This window comes from Penicillium crustosum (assembly GCF_028827405.1).
Source record: "Penicillium crustosum strain IBT 35664 chromosome Unknown utg000002l_segment0_segment0, whole genome shotgun sequence".
Lineage (NCBI taxonomy): Eukaryota > Fungi > Ascomycota > Eurotiomycetes > Eurotiales > Aspergillaceae > Penicillium > Penicillium crustosum.
The window spans coordinates 5384542-5407272 of record NW_026623123.1 but is presented as its reverse complement, the minus strand read 5'-3'; the positions used below and the strand labels follow the sequence as shown (position 1 = coordinate 5407272).

Here is a 22731-nt window from a genome sequence, read left to right as displayed (position 1 = left end):
AAGCGGGCTTGGCCCCCAAGTTTCATCCGCCCTCCGCCCCGCTATGATACAGATGTTACCAACTCTTGGACTTGCATGGTGGGGGTAGTATATGTACGCGCTCTATTACAGCCTAGCTGTATCATATGATCTCTGTATACTGTGTGTCGAAGTTATGCCCACCACACGCCTATTAAGTGGATCCTCGGAAGGTGGATCGTTACATAGACAGTGTTCAATAATGTTTACAGGACGACATTTAAATTAACACTCAAGCTAAAGCCTAGGACCATAGGATAATGGTGGGGCGTGTGCTCAGTATCCCCGCCGGAAGGAGTCCCAGGAATGCACTCAGAGTCAATCGCGGTCGCTGCCAGAGACCTCCATCGGGATGAATTTCCGATCCTGTCGACTTTACCTCATGCAGATTGCGCGTATTGAACAGATACAGATCCCCGACTGACGGCCGCAAGGTAACAGTGGCGCAGCCCTCTACTGCCTCGCGGAAGTAGCCATACGTTTCTGGGTCCCGGTACCGGAGGAGCTCTTCCTCCCAGATACGATCGTACAGAATCGTTTCGCCATCGATCATCGGAGCAAGATAAAGATTGAACACGGCCTGGTGGGTCACCCGATTGATTATCCAGTCCTCAGTGAGTGAGTCGTAGGGAGACCAGTCGCAGTGGATTGGAGTCGAGTTGTTGATGCTGCGATAGATACCTGCGTGGTAGCGGCGTCCGTCTGGCTCATGAGCCACTCGCACCTCGTGATCTGGTACCAGATCCCGCAGAATTGTTAAAATTCTCTCCCATGCATTGTCGCCTGTTATCTTGGCAATGCGCGCATGTAAGTCGGTCAATTGCGCGACTTGGGTGAAGTATCGATCTTGAGCTGTTGAGATAATTACGTTAGTGTCAGTGCCAATTACCAAAGAGCAAACTACGTAAAAACTAACCATCTGAACCTCGGGATTGAAAGTCCTCGGCTGACTGCGCCTGAAACTCAAATTGGGCGAGACCAACTTTGTCCACGCTGGGGCCCGCTATATGCGAATACGGACGTAGCAACGGATGCAGGTGCTTTTCGAAGCGCTGTGCATGATGCCGATTGACGAACTTGGGAACTCGAATCGCCGCGGTATGACCATGTAACATACTGAGAAAGCCATCGCGCGTCAGCGGCTGCGCCTCGGGCAAGCTCCAGCGATGTGAACCCGTTAGGGCTGGTATAGGTCCCCCTTCAGAGGGGCTAACCTGGGACGCCGCGGGGATGGAAATATTTCGATAATGGATGCGCGCCAGAGGACGTGTGGGGACTAGGGAGCGAGCGATGTAACAACGGGTCAAAGACATGATTTATGACTTAGATTCCAGATTTTGTGACCCAGTCTGCCTGGGGGTTTTAGATCCTTTTACACTTTTCAGCTGGTAAACCCCTCCGGCTACGACAAAGACAAGACGCCACTCCGGGGCCTGAATACCTTACTCGAGGATATGGCGTGAGACCCCATCAATGTTTCACGACACATGGGTCTTCTTCACTCAATACATTACACCCCATAGATAAGCGGGATCATACTGCGTATCCATTAGGTCAATCGATCAGCTCACTGTACACAAAAAGGACCGTGATAAATTGACTATTACATTGTCACCTTCGGAGAATCTTAGGAAAATTCTGATATTGACACTTTGTCCTGTTTAAATGACCGTCACAATGCGCATTCCAGCACCTACTTCTCCACCTTCAAGGCTTCGGATCACCATCATTGGCTGTGGTACCTTGGGTCAGGCTCTAGCCCATGGTGTCGTTAAGCAGCGCCCCGGCAACGTCCGCCTCGATGAGATTGTGCTCACGGGGCGCCGTGGCAGCCACGTGGACGCGCTGCAGTTGCAATTCCCAGAGCTCACGGTGACGGGGGACAACTGCGACCCTTGCATCTGGGACGCCGACGAAGGAGACACACAAAAAGTCCACCTTCTCTTTCTCGGGCCCAAGCCTTACGATATTCCAGCCGCCTGCGCGCAGCTGTACCCGGTCCTTCAGAGACAGAAAGATCGAGGACAGTCACTGCCAGTGATTATCACCTTATGTCCTGGTATCACAATTGCGCAACTGCAGAGCTGGCTTCCTTACGAGACGCCTCTGGTCCGAGCGATGCCCAACACGCCGGTCAAGGTCTCGCAAGGCGCTACTGGCCTCTTCCCCAGCGCAAATGTAAAGCCTCTTGAGATGGAGCTTGTCCAGGCAGTATTTCGCGCCATCTCACCCACTGTTGCAGTTCTGCCCCAAGAGAACCATTTGGACATCGTCGCATCTATTTCCGGGTACATATAATCCAAACTCTAATTTTTGACCCTTCACTGAATCACACGGCAGGTCTGCCCCGGCATACTTCTTTCACCTAATGGACAGCATGATCGAGGCGGCCAAGGGTCTAGGGCTACCGGAGTCTATCTCCACGAGCCTGATCACGCAGTCCTGCATTGGCTCGGGATCTATGGCGCATCTGAGTCCGGGTGTCTCCCTGGCCCAGTTGAAGAATGATGTGTGTGTGCCTGGTGGCAGCACACGTCGTGCAATGGATGTGCTGGACACCAACGATTGGCATCGGCATGTTGAGGATGCAGTACGGGTGAGTTGGAAGGCTAATCGAGCCATGAAAGACGGAACGAAGTAGGCAGGGCACAGTACGATAGCAGTATCTTGGCATTTGACATGGCGATATTCAATAGTGTGATATATGACTTACGGAGCTTTTTCTTCTGACTTTGACCATTCGCAGGATAAACTGGGTTTCAGCACGTACAACGCACCAGCGCTCTAGTTGGAAGGGCTACTGTCTTCTGCATCGGCTTCTTGAACCCTTCGGTTTCCGCTTAAATTTTCACTCGGAACAGCAAAGATAACTACTTCTGTGTTTGAGATAAAAATGGAACTATAGGGGGACCAAGGAAAATCGTAGGAAAGGTACATTAGGCGATTAGTTAAAGACTTGCCTTTTTCCCCGCCGCGAATGCCTATGTGTAGGCTGATAATTAGTCAAGCCCGTTCATAAGACTTGTATGCTATCAGTCGAAGACCTAGTCCAAGTGCAGAAGGTAGGAGCTTCCTATTTCCCCTCCAGGATATCCTTGCCACCAACCGGAGTTCATTCTATGAAGCTAAAAAAGTATCCATTTAGTCTGGGTGAACAGATATGGGGATCTTCTGCAACGCAACCCTGTGGCATAACGCATGTTTCAGTCCTAGTCTGCCGCCAAGCTTCCTTTGTGACAATATGTCGACCTGAAGATCCATTTACCCCTCAGCTTAGCTATAACGAGAAAGTGGTGTTCACAGGTGAGCCTATCGCCGGGCTGTCTATAAGCCCTACCCCACCCACTTGCCAGACCTTCGGGGAATTTGACCCCTGTCTGCCGGGGATACCCCTGGGACCGGGTCGGGTCATACATTACATACATATGTAAGATTAACTAGTAAGCTGCTACAGTGCATTTTACGTAAGTATACACGCTAGGTAAAAAGAACCGTAATATAAACGTATCATTTGGCGTTTTAATACGGCTTGTAACTTACCACTATGTATTTTAGAATATATCGATATTCGTACGCTCACTGCATGGCATGCATGGTATCCATAGTAGACTTTAGCAGGTATTGTACTATTGACCATCGACACCAGATAAGTCATCTTGATTCAACAGCTGATACCTCTGAAAGCGGAGCCTGAGCTGAAATATATTACTGTAAAATGCATCCCCAATGTGGCCAGCGAGATCGGCGGTGGCTGTTTACCTCAATCTTTGCGCCGATAACCACAGTGAGATAAATTGATCAAATCCTCATGGCCAACCCCTCTTGTGGATCGACATCACTATCGAATAGGAGTGCGTGTGATATAGCTGTATTCTTTTTATCCAAATAGCCCGCCTACGAAGAGGTCCCTAGCTTAGTTTCTTCTTCCGATCTTCAACCACATCCTGCAGCATCGTCTCCTTCCTATCACACTCTACACTTACCCAAACTATGCTGCCTATTGCCACAGCCTTCGATGGCGTGGCCAATTCTTCCTCTGAAGCCATTGCGGTTCAATTTGAGGAAACTCAATTCTGGACGTATGCGCAGCTTCAAAAGGCATCCCGCCAGATTGCCCAAGGCTTGGATGCACACGTCGGCCCTGGTCAATCCGTCGCAGTGCTCCTGCCTCGGTCCCCAACTCAGATTGCAGCAATCATTGCAATTCTTCGACTAGGGGCAGTATACGTTCCCATAAATATGGATCTCCCTCAGGGCCGGATCGAACAGCTCTTGGCCCAATTGACAGACCCTTTGGTGCTCTGTCTGCACGGACAAAAGCCACCTGTTCTACAGGACGTGAACCAAGCCTGGCTGGCCGTCAACAGTCAGGAGAAAAGCATCAATGTCATTTGCAATAAGATTGCCAGTCGAGATTTACAAGAGATTCGAAGGGAAGTCCATGTCGAAGACGTAGCTGCAGTTTTGTTTACATCAGGGAGTACCGGCCTGCCTAAAGGCGTCTGGCTCACCCACCAGAATCTGCTATGGCCAGCGCAGACAGTGGCCAGACAGATGCAGATCACACCCGCGTCACGGATGCTGCAATTCTCGCAGTGCTCCTTTGATGCGCACCTGATTGATATTCTCAGCACTATCCTGTACGGTGGCTGTTTGCTACAGGTCTCCCAGGACAATGTAATGAGTGATCTTACCGGCTGGATCCGGCGAATGAATCCCAACACGGCACACTTTACTCCCAGTACGATCTTGCTTTTGGATCCACTTCGGGTTCCTTCGATCAAGAGATTGGTTGTTTCAGGGGAGCAGGTCTCGCGAGATCTCGTCGACCGTTGGGCAAACAGGGTTCACCTGGTGAACTTGTATGGTAAGGAATTTACTCACCCCCAGAAGTAAATATAGAGCCCGTGCTAAGACTGTGCAGGACCATGTGAAGCATCATCAATCACTTTCAAAATCCTTCATTCTGGCGATGATTTCAATTCTGTGGGGAAGGCGGCGAGCTATGCTTCCATTGCCATTGTGGACGCAGCAGGCATCGAACAGTCGGCAGGAGTCCCGGGAGAGCTCGCTGTTAAGGGTGAAACAGTTTTCCAGGGATACTGTAACTTTGCTTCACATGACCGTTTTCTGGGCACAGTTCAGCGCCTAAACGGCCCTGATCGTGGCCCGTGGTACTTGACAGGCGACCGCGCATATGTGGACCAAAGTGGTGAATTTCACCTCCTTGGCCGCGATGACGACCAAGTTAAAATCAATGGCCAGGTAAGCAAGATTTCTCCCATACCTGACTGGTCATATTCCCAGTGTTTGTAGAAGGGTCTCCTGTGTAGTGAAAGTTCCTCTCATACAACTATATTGCCCCTTTCAACACCCCCAACCCGGTTTTAAAACCCCTTTCAAACTCCCTCTCAACATGCCTTAGGAAGAACTTATTGCTAATTGGTATAATAACCAGAGAGTGGAGCTTGGTGAGATTGAACATGCCATCCAGCACCACGTTGGCCGTGTTATTGTGCGAGCGCACCGCGTTGACGGTCACACACGTCTGTTCGCCCTCGTGTCTACTGCGAAGACTCTTGGAGCGCCAGACAAGGAGATTGAACTGGAAAAAGAAGCACATGGGTTGCAGAAAACCGTCGTTGCAGTGTGCCGGGGCCTCTTCCCGGCATACATGGTTCCCCGAGTGCTAGTCGTCGAGGCCTTGCCGCAGTCGCGCAATGGAAAGATCGATTTGCAAAAAATAAAGCTTTTCCTCGCGCAACTGTACGAGAATGATCAGGAACCAAAGCTCACTATGCAGCAACTAGACGAGATGGAAGACCGAATCCAGCGTTTGGTCTATCAGCGCCTTTTGCAGCACGTCCCCAAAAATGATAGCCTGTTCGATTGGGGATTCAGCTCGTTGGACGCTATGTTTCTCGCTCAGTTACTCTTCGATACTACCGGTTGCCAAATATCGTTTCGTCAGATTCTTGAAGCTCCTCGAATCATAGATATCGCCAGATTCTGTCGGGGAGGGTCATCAATGGCTGCTGCCCCTCCTCTCCCACTTCTTTGCCCAGCTGGGAAGTGCTTCACACCCACTATCGGTCAGGAAAGCATGTTGAATGCGTGCATGGTGTTTGGAAACCAGATGCATATATTGACCTTTGCCTATGAGATTGAATCTACCGAGCTTGATCCCTCTTTGCTATTAAAGTGTGTGCAGACGATCTACGACCGCCACGAGGCATTTAATACAACATATGAACACGACTTTGCTGTGTTGCCGAGTGCCCAGGCTCGTGTTAATGCCCAAGGATCGCTGCCAAATCGGACTGTGTTTCACCCGTGGACGAAGAGCGAGAATTGCACCGAAGATGCGAAGAAGGTAGAAATCTTCCGCAGAGAGCTCAATCGTGACGCCGACATGGATTTAATGGAGGATTCACCCGCATGGACGGCACTGCATCAGCTGACACAACGCGGAGAAAAATGGCTGGTTGTCTTCAAGTTCCATCATTTAGTGATAGATGAGCTATCATTTGATATTTTCCTGTCCGAGGTGCAGGAGCTCTACAGTAGTGGATGCAAAAAGCAGCTTCCGCCTCCTGCGACCCAATATAGCCAGTTCGCCCAGGTTCATCGCAAGGATACCGAGGAGAAAGCAGCCCGGGACCTATCATGGTGGAATTCTCTAGGCAAAAGCTTACGCCCATCTAATCTATTTGCAGAGCACCATGGCATGTCAGGGTCGTTGCTGTCTCTGGCGAGCGATATCTACTGGCACGACCTCCATGATTCCGATGTCACAAATTTGCTGAAACACTCGGGAAATGGCACAAGTATGTTTATCAGTTGGCTTGGGTTCACACAGGTGTTTCTGAGTCGCATGACCGGGAAAGAGCAGTATCTTCTGGGAGTCCCTACCTCCCATCGTACCATCGATCGCCGTTTCACCACTGTTGTTGGATACTGCGTGTCGCTGATTGTGGTACCCGTGTTAGTAAAGCCTAAAAAGACCATCACTCAGCATATCGCCGAGATGTCAAAACTCTACTGGGAGTGTGTGGAACATCAGCAGTCAGTTGAGGATGTCTTGCGTTGTTTTGCAGCAACAGAAGGTGGTAGTCAGCACGCAGGCTTAAATGTTCAATTTGCGTTCCATGAAAGAAACGTCACGCAATCCGTTAGTGACGGTGTGTCCCTCCCGTGGCAGGAAGTGCAAGCGCCATCAAGAGGAAGCCACTATGATCTGATCATCCATATTGATTCCTCCTCTCATCCTCGCAGGGTAGGATTCGAGTATCGCACCGAGGTGTTGAACAAGAGCGCCATTATTGACTGGGCTGCCGCATTTGAGCAACTTCTTGGTAGCATTGATACTGCGGTCGACCCCAGGGTTTCAGAAGATCCATTGACAGGGATCACAGAAGCGCAGAACGTTCTCAGTCCCACCTTGAGCAGGCCTATCGAGATAAGAACGTCCGAAAGCCAGGTCATCCCGGCGACTAGGCTGGATTTGTCGGTGACAAACGCTGGACTTGACGCAGCTACAATTCATGATGCTTTACAGAGAGCCTCTATTGTCGACAGCGATGTTGAGTACATATATGCCCCGTCTGCAATGCAACTTTCCATGCTCTTACAAGCATCGCTGAGTCCCAGCACTTATAACTTGACGCTGGCGCTGCACCTCGAAGGGCGGGTAGACGTCCAACAGCTACGAAATGCCTGGTACAAGGTCGTGACCGCGCATCCTGCACTGAGAACTATATTCCACGGAATTGACCATGAAAGTCTTCCTTACGTCGGCGTCGAACTGAAGCCTGGTATTCGTGTCCCAGTTTTCAATTTTGTCGATCAATCGGCAATGACATTTAGCGAATTGAGCACTCTACTCGACAGCGAGCAGAACGCGTTACACAAAACTCGCAACGGTCTTCTTCATCGGTTTTTGCTTGTTCGCGCGACCGATGACCAGTACAATCTAGTCTTGACGATGCACCACGCCATCATCGACGGCTGGAGCCTGCGCAGACTGATGGCCGATCTCCGCACAGCTTATGCCAACGAGAAGGTCGTTGCAGGTATCTCTATTTCCACTCTTCTTGCAGAAAAGACTGGTCTTGACAAAAATTTGGCACGCATCTTCTGGAGCCAATACCTTGCGACTGCGAAGGGACCAGACGTGGTAAAATCTGATGTCGATGCCGGTGACCAATTGACACCTGATATAAAGATTATTCAGCCTCGACGGCCTTCGCGTATCACTCCGAGTGCCTTGAGTGGTGTCAGTAGGAAGTTCGGCGTCACGTCCTTCACCGTTGTACAGGCTCTTCTTGGTTTGGTTTTACCCCGGACAAATCAGACAAAATCAACAATCTTCTGGACCACAAGCAGCGGAAGAGCCGATCTCACTGGTGACGTTGATGCCATTGGAAATTTCTTAACTTCAATTCCATGCGTGGTGAATGTCGAAGACGACGTGTCGATTGAGTCATGGCTGAAACAGACCCAGAAAGGCTTCCAGAAGAGCCTTGAGTACGATTATTTGCCTACACCAGACATTCTCAAATGTCTACCGGAGACTCAAACGCAGGTTCACACGCTGATAATATTCGAGAATCACCCTGGTGAAGGGCTTGAAGGACTCGCGGAAGATATTCGCATCACCAAAGTCGAGGGTCAGGAATACTCAGATGTGCCGCTCACCATCATTGTCCAGCCAAATGAGGAATCTGTTACTCTGACAGCCAAAGTTGATCAGAATCGAGTTCATTCCGGTCTCGCGCAACGCATTTTGGACCGCCTGCAAGGAGCCTGCGAGGAGCTCTGCTCTGCTGTCACAACTTGCCATACAACCCAATCACTGGCTGCGCACAGCAATGAATATCTGGAAAAGTCTGCTGCCCTGTCACAAAATCTGGAAATTCGGCAGCAGCCTTCGTCTTCCGAACATCTTGTATCGCTGTTCATAGAAGCGGCAAAGCGATACCCTGATTGCCTCGCTCTCTCCACTGTCTCGTCACAGATTACGTTCGCAGAGCTGAACTATTTGACAGCAAAGGTAGCGAGGAAGCTAATCCAGACCTCCGGTAACCGGCCGGGGGTCGTTACATTGTTCTTGGACCGTGGCATAACGATGATCATTGCCATGATTGCAGCGCTCAGAGCCGGTATGACCTACTGCCCATTGGAATATGACGCACCGTCCGCTCGTTTGGACAAGCAGACCCGGCAGATAAATGCTTCCTTGGTAATTAGTGACCACAGGGGATTCTCTCGACTTGGCACGGGCTTCTATCAAGGACTGCAAACACTGGACATTGACCAAGCCCTGCAAAGCCCCGTCAATGACCTATCCGTTATCTTGCCAGTCGTTTCTTCCGAGTCTTTGGCCTATATAATGTTCACTTCGGGTACCACGAGCGAACCAAAGGCCTGCACTCTCTCCCATAGAGCCGTCGCCCAATATGTGCGACAGGCCATTGTACACTATGGTTTCAAACCCGGATCACGCGTACTACTTTGCGCGAACTACGTCTTTGATGCCTCAGTGACAGACATCTTTGGTTGTCTCACCTCCGGAGCGACACTCTGTCAGGTGCCCGAGGATAGTCTGCGAAGTGACCTTGCCATGTGTATCAACACCCTTCGGATCGACTCACTTCATGTTACGCCGTCAATGTTAGGCCTGCTGACGCCTAGCTCTGTCCTAACTCTGCGTACTGTCATATTAGGCGGGGAAATCATCTCGCCTGACCTTGTGGAGCAGTGGGCGGAATGTGTGGACTTGTACGGCTCCTACGGCCCAACCGAGACCGCAGTTCAGGTTCTCATTCACTGCGCACGCAAAGGAACCTGCATTGCATATGATGCCCTACCCGGCAATCTTGTCATTTTGGTCAACAGAGACGGCGAGGTCTGCTATGCAGATGAACCCGGAGAAGTCTTGATAGCGGGTAACCAATTGTTTGAGGGTTACTATGGCAATAAGACCGCCACAGAGGGTGCTATAACGCGTTTACCCGCGTTTGGAAACACCCGATTCTACCGAACAGGCGACTTGGGCGTCTATACTCCAGAGTTGCGAATCCGCATCCTTGGGAGACACGATCATCAGCTGAAGGTCTCAGGTGTACGTATAAATCCAGATGAAGTGGAAAGTGTGCTGCGGCTACATCCCACCGTCCATCGCGCAGTGGTCACCGTCGTGAACGGCCGTCTTCAGGCTGCGGTCGAGGCTCACGAACCAAAGCACGATCTAGAAACAATGGAAATAATGGAGTTCTGCAAGATCCATCTCCCTGAGCGCCTCGTACCTATCGTGAGCCAGGTTAACGAGATACCGACCCTCCCGAGTATGAAAGTCGATAGACGAGCCGCTGCCCAGATACTGATGCAAGCGTCAGTGGGAGTGGGCAGCCCGACATCAGGCTCGCTATCTCCAAACGAGAAACTGATTGCTGGACTTGTGAAAGAAATCACCGGCAATGATGTCTCTAGTGCTCACGTACCCCTCCAACAACTTGGACTGGACTCTCTTGGGCTAATGCGACTTCGTGGCGCACTAGCAAAGCAGTATAATATCTCTCTCACGTACGTCAAATTACGCCGCGCACGAACACTGAATGGCATCGCCGCGTTATTGCAGCCAGCAACCTGTGGCGAGAGTATTGTGCCAAGCTGTCCCACTCTAGAACATCAATCTATCGCTCTCGGGTCATATCCAGCTCTGCGCAGTCAGGTTACCATGTGGTTGGCTCAAGAGCGCCTTCAGGATGCTACCTATAACGTGGAGCGTACCATTGAGTTGAGTGGTTTATCAGGAGCGGCCGTGCTCGCCGGCGTCATGGCAGTGACCTCCCAGCTCGAAATGTTCCGAACAGCATTTGCTCACAATAAAGCCCAGGGGAAAGTTTTGCAGATCCTTGGACACCAGGTATTGATTGAGGCCCATTACCACACCCTTAGTGCGGAAAAAGATGCGATGCAGCAAGTGAAAGAAATCTTGGCTGGGTCGTCATCGCGAGCGCTTGATCTACACCGCGGGCCACTTTCGATTTTCCATGTATTCTCTGAGTCAGAGAACAGAAGTTACCTGTCAACAACGATCCATCATATTCTCCTTGACGCCTACACAGCTGCAGAAGTGACGATGCTGATTGTAAAAGCGTCTCGGGGGGAACTTGTTGTTAACCATAACGACAACACAGCTTCTTATGCGAAGCGCCTGACAGAGGCTGGGAACAGCCAAGCTGACCAGAATCGCAGACTGGAGAACTGGCTGGCAATGCTGCAGGGAGCCTTGCCCTTCGTTCCGGCCCGTCCAGCTCTCACCAACGGGGCAGGATTCCAGTCCGTGCGCCGAAGAAGCTTCCTTGGACCTAGCTGGCACGGTGAGATTTCATTCGATATCCTGCTAGCTTTGTTCCTGGCTCTTATGCACCGCTATTCTGGCTCAGGCGATGTATTGGTGACTACTCCAGTGTCGGAACGAGGATATGCGCCTGGAGCATCGACCGTGCTAGGCAATCTCACACATACAGCCTTTTTGCGAAGTCGGCTCTCAGGCCAAGACAGCTTTAATGAGTTGTTGACAAGGACCCAGGCCAGCATCGAGTTTGCCATGGAGAACATTGTTCCTCTAGAATCCGTTTTCTCCCAGGCCGGGCGGAAGTTAGACGATCATTCTGTTCAGTTCGTCACCCATGACAATCGTCCGTTTGAACAAAAGGGGATGGTTGATAGAACCCTCGATGTGGTTGATCAAAGCAGGCCTATGTTTGACTTGATGTGGCATGTATTCATCCATGAAGATGCGATGGAGATTCTGGTTGAATATAACACTGAACGGCATCATGGTGCCTGGATGCATTCAGCTATTGACGGCTACGCCACATTGGTGTCAACAATTGCTAACAAGAAAAATCAACCCGTGAACAGCCTACTCAACGACATACTGCCACCTCCTTGGGTTGTGCCTGAAAGAGTCACGTTTTCACAAGCAGAAACCATGTCAACAAGCTCAAATTCAATCAAAATGAGTCCTGATCCAAGTTCTCCAGACGTTGGCGATCATTCAGAGAAACTACAACTCAATAAAAAGGAGCTGCCACAAGCAGATGGCTTGGATTCGCTTGCGACATCGTTGGTACTGTCTACAAAGTGCAACACGCCATCCAACGATAGCACGGCAGATGAAGAGGTTGATTCTGCTTCCTTGTCATTACAAGAGCTGAAGGACGCCATGAGCCATGCTATCTGCAAATCTCTGGGGATTACGACAGTGGACCCAGACCGAAATCTCCGGGAACTTGGCTTAGACTCATTTGCCTCTATGGCGTTCATTTCCCATATGTACAACTTCTATCCAGAACTTGAGATCGGTATCCACGACATCGTCCAGTATCCCACCATTTCTGACCTCGCAAACTACGCATTGCAGATCCAAGCCAATGACAGCCCACTTGATCCAAACATGCAGGACCATGAATACTTGGTGGTTTCTCCATCTGCCTCAAATGAGGAGGGCGTAAAGGTCGCGCAGGCCAGTTCCATCCAGCGCCGGTTTTTCCTATTGCAGGAACAGCTTGGAGACACTACTTATATTGTTCCTTTGCTGTATCTGGTTGTAAGTCAGGATCTGAGCAAGGTTTTAGATGCAGTACAGAAAATCGCGCAGCACCACGAGATCTTCCGCACCACATTCGACCTCGAGGGCGACACTGTTGTGCAAAAGGTCGCCTCTTATGCTCGGTATAGCTTTGAGGTTGACGATTTGAGGCACAGAGGAAATATCGATGAAGCAAAACTTGCAATGCGGCAAGTGTGCGCTGGGATCTGTGGGCAGGAATTCGACCTCACGATGGGGCCACTTCTCCGCTGCCGGGGCTTTATCCTCCCAGATGGTCAGCAATATGTGTTCCTGAACTTCCACCATATAATCGCAGATGAGCAATCTGTCTCCTGCTTTGTGAGACATGTCGAGATGATTGTAAAGAAAAAGGGACCGATTGACACTATTGTTCCATCCACCTCGTACCTGGACTTTTCGGAGCGTCACAATCGGGCTCTCCAGCCGGATCACATTTCATCGGCGCGGAAGTGGTGGACGGAGCAGATGAGGTCACAGCCACTCAAAGCCTGGTCAACATCGCATGAGAGCCAAACTGAGCAGTTTGCCCCGGCAAAGCATGTTCGCCATATAGCCTCCTTTGACTTTGATCCCGCAAGCTGGGCATACTCGTGTGGAGCTACTCCATTCGGTACATACCTCTTCACTTTGCAGCTACTTTTGACTCTACGCTCCGGCTCCCGAGGCAGTACAATCTTGATCCCTGCTACCAGTCGGTCTCCACGATTTGGCGAACAAGAAATGTATGGATGTTTCGTCAACACTTTGCCCGTGCCGATGATAGCGGAGACCGATACAACGGCAATGGAAAGCCTGATGGCGTTCAACCCGACCTTGTTTAAGATCTTAGGATTCTCCAATCTCCCATTCGAGAATATTATGGAGTTCAATGGGCACAAGATGGGTGACTTTGACATGATGTTTGTTTATCATGAGGATCAAAAAGTTAAGAACGAAGCCTCCATGCTTCAACCGGCGATGGATCTCATGCCAGCGCTTCCCGGAATCACGGCCAAGTTCCCTATAACCTTTTCCATGACTCGATGTGTGAACAACGGATCGACCACGTTGAAAATGTATGTTGAGCACAACCCAAATTTAGTGAGCAGCGACGAGGCAGCCACAGTGTGCCAGCAATTTGAAGATGTTCTGAGACTGCTCACCCTTCGACAAGGAGATCTCTCTCTTGATGTGATTAGACAAACCCTTGATCATGGCCCTGTTGTGCCATACAGTTTCCATGGGAAGTGGGACCGTCACATCTTGGATGACCCCCTTTCGGACATTCAGATTATGCAACAGGCCAAGAAGACCCCGGAAACCACCGCCATTGTTTTTGAGGACTCTGCTTCAGTCACATACCGAGAGCTGGTTGAGATGGTTCATGGCGTCGCGCATTTCCTTTGCTCGCAGGTTCCAGCCTCCGAGCTGCACCGCCAGAACGTTTGCATTGTAGGAGACGTCTCTATTGCACGGATAGTTGCCATCTTGGCAATCATGAGCATCGGCGCTGCGTATATTCCACTTGATATGAAGAATCCTCTTGAGTGGAATGCCACGATCATCCGCGACTGCAACCCCAAGTGCATTCTTTTCTTGCCAGAAGAAAGCGGAAGCGCCAGAGCGGAGGCATCTAATAGCCTCAGGGCCTATCTTCCTACAATCTCAAGCTCGATCCACGGCATTGGCATCACCACCCCATTACCCAAAGCTACAAACCCAGCTATCGACATGCAAAGAAGATCTGAGATGGACCTAGCGTACGTTTTGTATACCAGCGGATCAACCGGTGTCCCTAAGGGCGTTGCCATCGAACACCGAGCCCTAAAGAATTCGGTACATGAACACGTGAAGCTCTATCATCTATCCGCGGAGATTCGACTGCTGGCATTGGCACCCTGGACATTTGATGTCTCGCTCATGGACCTTTTCGGCCCACTAGTGGTGGGGGCTACAATGTGCATTGGACGGAACGACTATGTCTTCTCGGATATCGAGGAAGTTGCGACTGAGATGAGTATCACGCATATCTCCACAACTCCGACAGTGGCTGCTCTCTTACGACCATCGCATCTTCCTTCCGTCCGCATGCTGGCAATCGGTGGCGAACCCTTGACAGCAGTGGTGCGCGATACCTGGGCCGAAAAAGTGACTCTCATGAACGTGTATGGCCCAACCGAAGCTACTGTAGATGTGGTCTGCCGCCAGGTCGCACGAGATACCTCGCCCAAGAACATCGGATGGCCGTTGACCAACGTTTTTGTATTTATCGTCAACGAGGAAATGCAGCAGGTTTCCGTCGGCGAAGTTGGGCAACTTGCTGTTTCAGGACCGCAGGTGGCCCGTGGTTACATTCGTGAGCCCCAGGGCAAGCCCTCCCCATTCGTGAACCATCCACTCTATGGACGTCTTTACCTGACAGGCGATTACGCTCAATTCGAGCCTGACGGAAGTGTGATCTGTCTTGGACGGATGGACACGATGGTTAACCTTCGGGGATTGCGGATCGAGCTAGGTGCGATTGAGCAGGTCGTGGATAAGGTTCTTGATACCGGGAAGTGCGTGACGCTCAAGATCGAACGGGATGGTCAAGAAGCGCTGGTTGCAATTTTCACGAACAAGAATGAGCAGTCGGAGATCGAACTTTTGCCTCGACCCGTAGGACAAGAGTTAGCCCGGTTGTTTGAATTTGCACGAGCTCTTTCAAACAAGCTCCCGAGCTATTTCATGCCTACATACTGGATTCCTGTCACAGGTTTCCCGCGGAACAAGAGTCAGAAGTTGGATCGCAAGGCGATTCAGAAGTATATTGACGCAATGCCCAGCAATGTCCTTTCACAATACCGCTGGGATCAGTCGGAACCTAAGGAAGCTCAAAAGCTGGAAACAACCCCGAAGGTTGAGCATACAACGTTGGTGATGACCTCCAACGACAGCCTCACACCCAGCCAGGAAACTATTCGCCAGGCCTTTAGCAGCGTCCTGGGAGACAAGGCATATACCCCTGGCAGTAACTTCTTCTCTCTCGGTGGAGATTCTATCTCAGCTATTCGACTCTGCAGTGCTCTGCGAGCTAAGGGAGCACAAGTCAAAGTCCGGGAACTGTACGAGAGACCGACAATTGAGAAACTTGCTGTTCTGGTCGAGCAACGAATGCCTGAAAAGCAGGGAAGCATCCAGCCTGCCAACAGTCCCCCTAAAGTACAAACATCGTCCGTCAACTCTGAGGTGGAGCGGATAATCATTGACGCAATGTACAAAGTCCTGAGCGCCCAAGATGTCAAAGTCGACAGTAACTTCTTTACTCTTGGAGGAGATTCAATCTCAGCTATTCGCTTCAGCACCACCTTACGTAGCGCTGGATTTTCGGTCAAGGTCAGGGACATTTACGAAACACCGACGGCGCGGCTTCTTGCTACTAAGCTAAGCCCATCCCGATCCTCCTTTAGGGCGTCTCAGCCTTCGCACGTCTCTGCTGCCACGCCCATTCCTCCACCTCCCGAGCCTACAGTGGCCACGCAAATCTCTTTGAAAAGTCCTGGTTCGGCGCCCGAACTTGTCACCGTCGTCTGCGCTGCGTTCCGCAAGGTCCTGGGGGGCCGGTCGATGGAAGATCAAAGTAACTTTTTCACTTTGGGTGGAGACTCGATCTCAGCTATCCGGTGCTGTACTGCACTTCGCAGCTCCGGATTTACGGTCAAAGTCCGTGACATATATGAGAATCCAACCGTAACAGCATTGGCGTCCCTCCTAGCCCAGCGAGGCCCGAAGCCGGAGCAGCAAAGTCCCAGCCATGTGAGCAACGCCTCTCTCCTTCGAAACACTCCCATAGTGGAGTGGTTTTTCCGCTCAGCTCGTGCTAATGAAAACTGGTTCAACCAAGGACATGTAATCCAACTCGCAGATCCACACCGGTTTACCGATCTGGAGAGGGCCTGGCAGACCTTGACTAGCCTTCACCCGATGCTCCGAGCCCGGGTTGTGGGTGAGGGCTCAGAGAAGTCGATAGCCGTTCCAAACTCGTCAAATCCCCAGGACTACTGCGTTCTGCGGCGCAATATGAACTCTTGGGAGGAGTTCCGCCAGGCAGCGCAGGAGCTGCAGTCCCGTCTCAATATACGCAAGGGACCCATCTGTGGCCTGGGTGATTTCACGGTCGAGTCAACTGTGTATGCTGTGATTGTGATAAATCACTTGGCCGTAGACGTGGTGTCCTGGCATATTATATGGCATGACCTTGATTGCCTGTTGCAGGGAATTCGCCCAGAGGACGAATTCAATACGTTTAAGGATTGGAGTGACCACCTTGCTACTCGTTCCACCAAGAAACGTCTTCTAGATTGTCCGGCCTCGGAAGCCGGCAATGATTTCTTTGATATCGATGCCGTGGCTTTGCAGAAAAATACGGGCAGCTCGGTGCACTTTGCCAGCCTCAAGTCCCCGGCCGAAATTGTGGAGCTTGCCACCAAAGTACACGATGTTGAAGTGGTGGACATTATTCTTGCGGCTTTGCTTCTAGCTATACGGAGATGGAAATCGGCCACCCGTGTCGAGCTCAATTTTGAGAGTCATGGAAGAGAGTTGAACCATGAAACGCTCGACGTAACACGCACTGTGGGCTGGTTCACCTATATTATTCCAATCTCATTCTCCCTGTTACCGGATACCGCTGGCAGAGATTTCGTCAAGCAGGTGCGTGAACATCGGATCAACGCGGTGCGCCAAATCGACTGCGCTGCACCGATACCCGACCAAGTACAGACGCATCCCTGCACATTCAACTATCTGGGATATACAACTAGCTCCTCGTCTTACGCATCATTCAAGAAGGTGCGCGCTGACATTGGGCCACTGGAGGATCCTCGTAATCGCAGATGCTTCACCATCGACTTCGAGGCGGCTGTCAGTAACAACCTGTTAACTGTCGGTGCGTTCTTCAGTACGGAGCTTTTCAGTCGAGAGAGTTTGACCCAGCTACTGGAATTTTGGACTGCGGATATCCGGGATCTGAGCACTAACGACAGTTCATGTACCCCTGTTGCGTCAGTCGAATCCGTGATCCCCATGGACGCAGCACTTGAAAGTGACCGTCCAGCCATTGAAGCTTCTCTGGGGTCACATCGCATACCGGCAAAAAGTGTAGAAGAAGTACTGCCCGCAACAGACATGCAGACCGCCATGATGCTTGCTAGTTTGGGATCTCGGTCATACATGCATCGGTACGACTACGTGTTGGAGGTTCAAGACTTGGACCGGTTTTGCCGTGCGTGGGAAGAAGTATTTATCAATCGTCATTCCATTTTCCGCACGGTTCTTATCCCCATCTCTCGCCCAGGGAGTACGACAATGGCCCAGGTGGTCCTGCAGAAAGAGACAGTGGTTGGCAGACTCCTTGTTCGGGAAGAACCACCTAAGACGCAACGCGCTATGACTGGCCAACTTCTTTCCGTACTGTATGTTTTCAAGTCTTCAGCTGGGAGCCTCAATGCATCCTGGGTTTGTCATCATGCTTTAATGGATGGGTGGTCCCGACGACTCGTGTTCGACGAGGTACGTCGTTTATATGCCGGGCACACGCTGTCCTCGCCTCCAGCTCAGTTCCGTGATCTTGTATTCCATCTTCAATCTCAGAAGGAGCAGAACGATCAATTTTGGAGTCGCTTCATTGAGAATGCGCAGCCATCACTTCTGGTCGAGCATGGTGCAGATGAGCGTCTCTCGGTGAGACAGCCTAAGAGCCGACAGTACCGCATAAGAATCAATGTCGATCCAGAGGATATGCAAGCTGTGGCCCGGGATCACTGCACCACTATATCCGCGCTGTATCAAGCATCTTGGGGATTGACTTTGGCTGTCTATCTTTCCTCGGCAGACGTGACATTTGGTCTTATTAATGCGGGCAGGAGCCTTGATCTAGACGGTATACATGCCATAGTCGGCCCCTGTCTCAACAACACTCCAATGCGGATACAAGTGAATTGGACGGACAAGATGTCCCAATATATCGAGCAGGTTTCAGAGGTATCCATGGAGCGGAGTCAGTACGAAGGACTCTCACTTCGTCAAATCTATGCAGCGTCTGGTCAAAGTGATCTTTTCAATACTACGCTTCTCGTGCCATTTTCACCTCTTGCTGTGGCAAGCTCTTCAAACCCAACAGGCCCATCCTCTTCTTTCAAAATGGAGCTCCAATCACGGGATGAGGTGACAGACTTACCTCTGCTTATGAGCGTTGAACAAGGGGTCAGTGTGGCCAAAACCACAGTCCTGACACTACGCACCAACAGCAGGCAATTCAGTCAAACATTCTGTGAACGACTCCTATATAGCTTCGGAAAGTCTCTGGAATACGTTTCTTCTCTTGCACGAGGGATTGATTGTACGCTCTCCGATATTTCGCTTCTGGATGAGAATCATTCTCAGATTCTTGATCGGCACGCGCGCGGCGGTGTCTTTCCCGATCAATACGCATGGACGTCCTATCAACTTTTGAGTTACAGGGTGCAACAGACTCCCCAAAGCCTTGCCGTAGAATATCATCAGCGTGGCCAGACAAAAACCTTGACATATGAACAACTCGAAACACAGGTTCAGATGGTGGCCGCTCATCTTGCGGCGGCTGGTATCGAGCACAGGACAAGGATTGCGCTATTCTTGGACAAATCTATCGAGCTAGTGGTGTCTATATTTGCTGCCCACTGTCTAGATTGTGCGTACGTCCCATTGGATATCGAGAGTCCGGCAGCGAGCATCACCACTCTTATTGAGCAAACCGACCCCTCCGCTATTATCACAACACCAAATCTGCGAGCCAGCTTGCCAAATAACCTGGTTCCTGTCTTCACAACGGACACGCTCTTCAGTCCTCAAAAGTCTATTTCCCTCTCCCGTCGAAGCCAGAATGCTGGGCTTGACGATCTTGCAGCTGTGTTATTCACAAGTGGCACCACTGGAACACCCAAAGGTGTCTCTATGCCTCATCGTCAGATTGTCGGATACGGCATTATGATGGCCCAGGCAGTCGGGTATACAACAACCGATCGAATTTTCTGGTTTGCAAGACCAGTCTTTGATGTTTCTCAGAGCGACCTTTTCGGCTCTGTATTCGCTGGAGCAACTCTTGTTATCACCCCGCATGCTGACGCCATGGCCCGCCTCGCCCCGTTGCTGGCCCAACTACAAATTACTTCAACTAGTGTCACTCCATCAATCGCCTCGCTACTCCGACCGCAGAATTTGCCACTAATTCGTTCACTATTTCTCGCTGGTGAGATGGCCTCGCAAGAGGTTATCCGGCGCTGGTCGTCGACGGTTCGTGTCATCAACGGTTATGGGCCCACCGAAGGCGTGGTGGTGGCGTGGAAACATATGAAGCCCGACACAAGTCCTCACTGTATTGGTCGTACGGCAATTGGTATGGATGTTTTTGTGTTGGATGCTCACATGCGTCAAGCTCCCATCGGCGTGCGCGGCACAATCTGGATCGCAGGAAGGCAATTGTCCCAGGGATACTTCGGTCAGCCCGGCGTGACAGACCAAGTCTTCCGGCCGAATATATTTGGGCATGGACTAATTTACAACACCGGTAAGAATCATTTTCTTATCCTGCTCCGTAACCTAGCCAGGTTACATCGTACCGATCGTGGCTAGTTCAAGACAAAGGTGGCTAACGAATCTTTCTTGTACGCGCGCAGGTGACATTGGCGTCTGGAGCCATGCTGGCGAGTTACTCTATCTATCTCGGGAGGACCGCCAGGTAAAAATCAACGGACGACGCGTAGAATTGGCTGAGATCGAAAGTTCCCTCTCTACTGATAGCGTTCAAGTGGCCGTTTTGCTTCTCAATACGGCAGGGGATCGGAAAGAATTGGTCGCCTTCTTCGCGCAAGAAGAGGACCCCCAAAAGAATCATTCTGTCGTGGAGGCAGAGCTGTCAGCGCAAGCTAACCGTTATCTACCACCTCACATGGTGCCTCGGCGCTTTATTTCCATCCCTCACCTGCCATTGAACGGGAATGCTAAGATTGATACAAAAAGACTCGAGCAGGATTACCTAAATGGATCTCTTCCATATGCAAAAGCCATAACCACAAAGACAGCCCGCATAAGCGAGGACCCGATTTTTCCGAAAATCACCATGACAGATGAGGAACTAGATGGGCGTCTTTCCGAAGCGTTTATTCATTTCCCTCCAGCGCTGAGCGCCGAAAACAAAACGGCAGTAGAGACATCCAAGCGACCTACCATGTTTCTCTTCTTCGCCGTGACAGGCACGTCTGTCCAATACCGTTTGCTAGCACAGCGTCTACCCACCTACCGGGTCATCGGCGTGGATCATCTCCGCCCGAATCAGCCTGAAGCATATCCGTCAATTACCAGTATGGCGGCCGATCTCGCGGCAATTCTGCGCAGACAACAACCACGAGGCCCATACAATCTGGGTGGCTTTTCATTTGGGGGGCTTGTTGCCTGGGCTGTCGCAAAATATCTCGAGCAACACGGCGAGACTGTACGTCTGATTTTGATTGATAGCGAAGCCCTTGTACAAGCGCCGATCCCACCTCCAGCCAGCACGCAGGACTCTCAATCGGCCACCGCAGAACAAGAAATGCGTGAGAAGATGTACGAGCGGCTCTTTGACATTCCCAGCCGTGAAATTGCGGACCCCGTCGCCATACCAGAGCTTGCTGAGTTCCGGGATACGCTGCTCACCCAGGCGCACCACAATCTCGCCATTCATGACGTTTTCCGGCCAGAAGTGCTGCGTGCACCTGTTTTGTTAATTTGTCGCTGCATGGAGAAGAAAGATCATCCAGAAGAAGTCCGCTTTGATGGCAACAGCAATCGCCATCAAGGCGCATGCCAAGGAACCAATGGATTCGCCGAGTTTGCCGCGGGCCGTCTTGACGTCCGGTGTGTGCCTAGCTCAGATCATTATACAATGCTGAAGGAGGAACGATGCTTGCAAGCGATCGGAAAGATACTAGAGGAGGATTGGCGTGAGAGGAAATGATTGTCTTGTATTTATCGGCATTATGAGAAGTATTTAGCGAATATTAGCATCAGCACACTGGGTGATCGGTATTCAATAAGACAGGAACTATGTTATCCGTTCATCAGTTTACCACTAATTGCACGACTATCGCGGCCAATAGTAGCCACTATTCAAAATAGGGTTTCTACAACACTTTAAGGGCCACTCTGAATACGCATTATATGAATCAAGTATGCTGGTCATCATCTAAAAAATTAAGTAGCAGGGGAAATCCGGTACCTATGTACCCACATTGTCCGAATTAGGCTTAGTAGCTATAGTTTCTTTGTTTGAGTGGAGATGAAAAATGGGGCACCTTCCCAATTAGGCCAGAGCGAGGTCAGTCGCACCTTCTTCAACAGCCCACGTAAAGCAGATCCCCGACATATAAAAGGGCCCCACCCAGGCTTTTTAAACTTCCTCCTGTCAACCACCTCTATCACAAGCATCCCAGATCTGATCTGGCACGGCTTCCCTGACTTTGAGTGGTAAATGTGAGCATCACACTCTCTTCTCAGTCAAAATGATCTGCTGACAATCGACAGCCTTAGTAGGTCTACAGGGACACTGCAGGCCCTGTACATATCGAACAGGTACCGTATGTTATACTCTCCCGCAGGCTTTTCGCACATGTTTTCACAAGTCTGACTCCTGCTTCTTGATTAGGTCCTTCGTTGGGAATCCAAAGCCTCGGCAGCGGTTGTATGCTCTCCTGCTGTTAAAAATATTTTCTTCATTACTGACTTGTTTTTACAGAACCCTCGTTGGTTGGTGGCAAGGTACCTGCACTGAGCATGGGCTTTCTTGGATTGTCCTGTCAGCCTTGGTGATGTGCGGGTGAGTTCTCCAGCCAGTAACATTTTACTATTTCTAACCACATTATTTCCTCATTAGAATTGTCAAAATGCCCAGACCAAGTCGGTACCCTCTCCGCAGGATTGTACTGTAATTCTTGGGGAGGCAGATGGGATCCTCTGCAAGTCCCATCGATTCCTACTGGTTTGGAAGCCTGAGGCGGAGTCGGTATGCGCTGCAGCAATACAGGTTGCCCATCTCG

General features: G+C 50.7%; 3 protein-coding genes across 3 annotated transcripts; 2 read left to right on the top strand and 1 right to left on the bottom strand.

Moving 5' to 3' along the window:
* Positions 1-262: 262 nt before the first annotated feature.
* Positions 263-1331, bottom strand: N7487_005547 (uncharacterized protein; the record flags this gene model as incomplete). Its single annotated transcript, XM_056873294.1, has 2 exons — positions 263-870; positions 935-1331. The coding sequence occupies 2 exons, from the start codon at positions 1329-1331 to the stop codon at positions 263-265; spliced, it is 1005 nt and encodes a 334-aa protein (XP_056731014.1).
* A 364-nt stretch (positions 1332-1695) lies between these two features.
* Positions 1696-2659, top strand: N7487_005546 (pyrroline-5-carboxylate reductase family protein; the record flags this gene model as incomplete). Its single annotated transcript, XM_056873293.1, has 2 exons — positions 1696-2306; positions 2359-2659. The coding sequence occupies 2 exons, from the start codon at positions 1696-1698 to the stop codon at positions 2657-2659; spliced, it is 912 nt and encodes a 303-aa protein (XP_056731013.1).
* Positions 2660-4008: 1349 nt separating this feature from the next.
* On the top strand, positions 4009-21653 carry N7487_005545 (tyrocidine synthetase 1; the record flags this gene model as incomplete). Its single annotated transcript, XM_056873292.1, has 4 exons — positions 4009-4885; positions 4943-5283; positions 5477-20225; positions 20335-21653. 4 exons carry the CDS (start codon positions 4009-4011, stop codon positions 21651-21653), a joined length of 17286 nt encoding a protein of 5761 aa, XP_056731012.1.
* Between the last annotated feature and the right edge of the window lie 1078 nt (positions 21654-22731).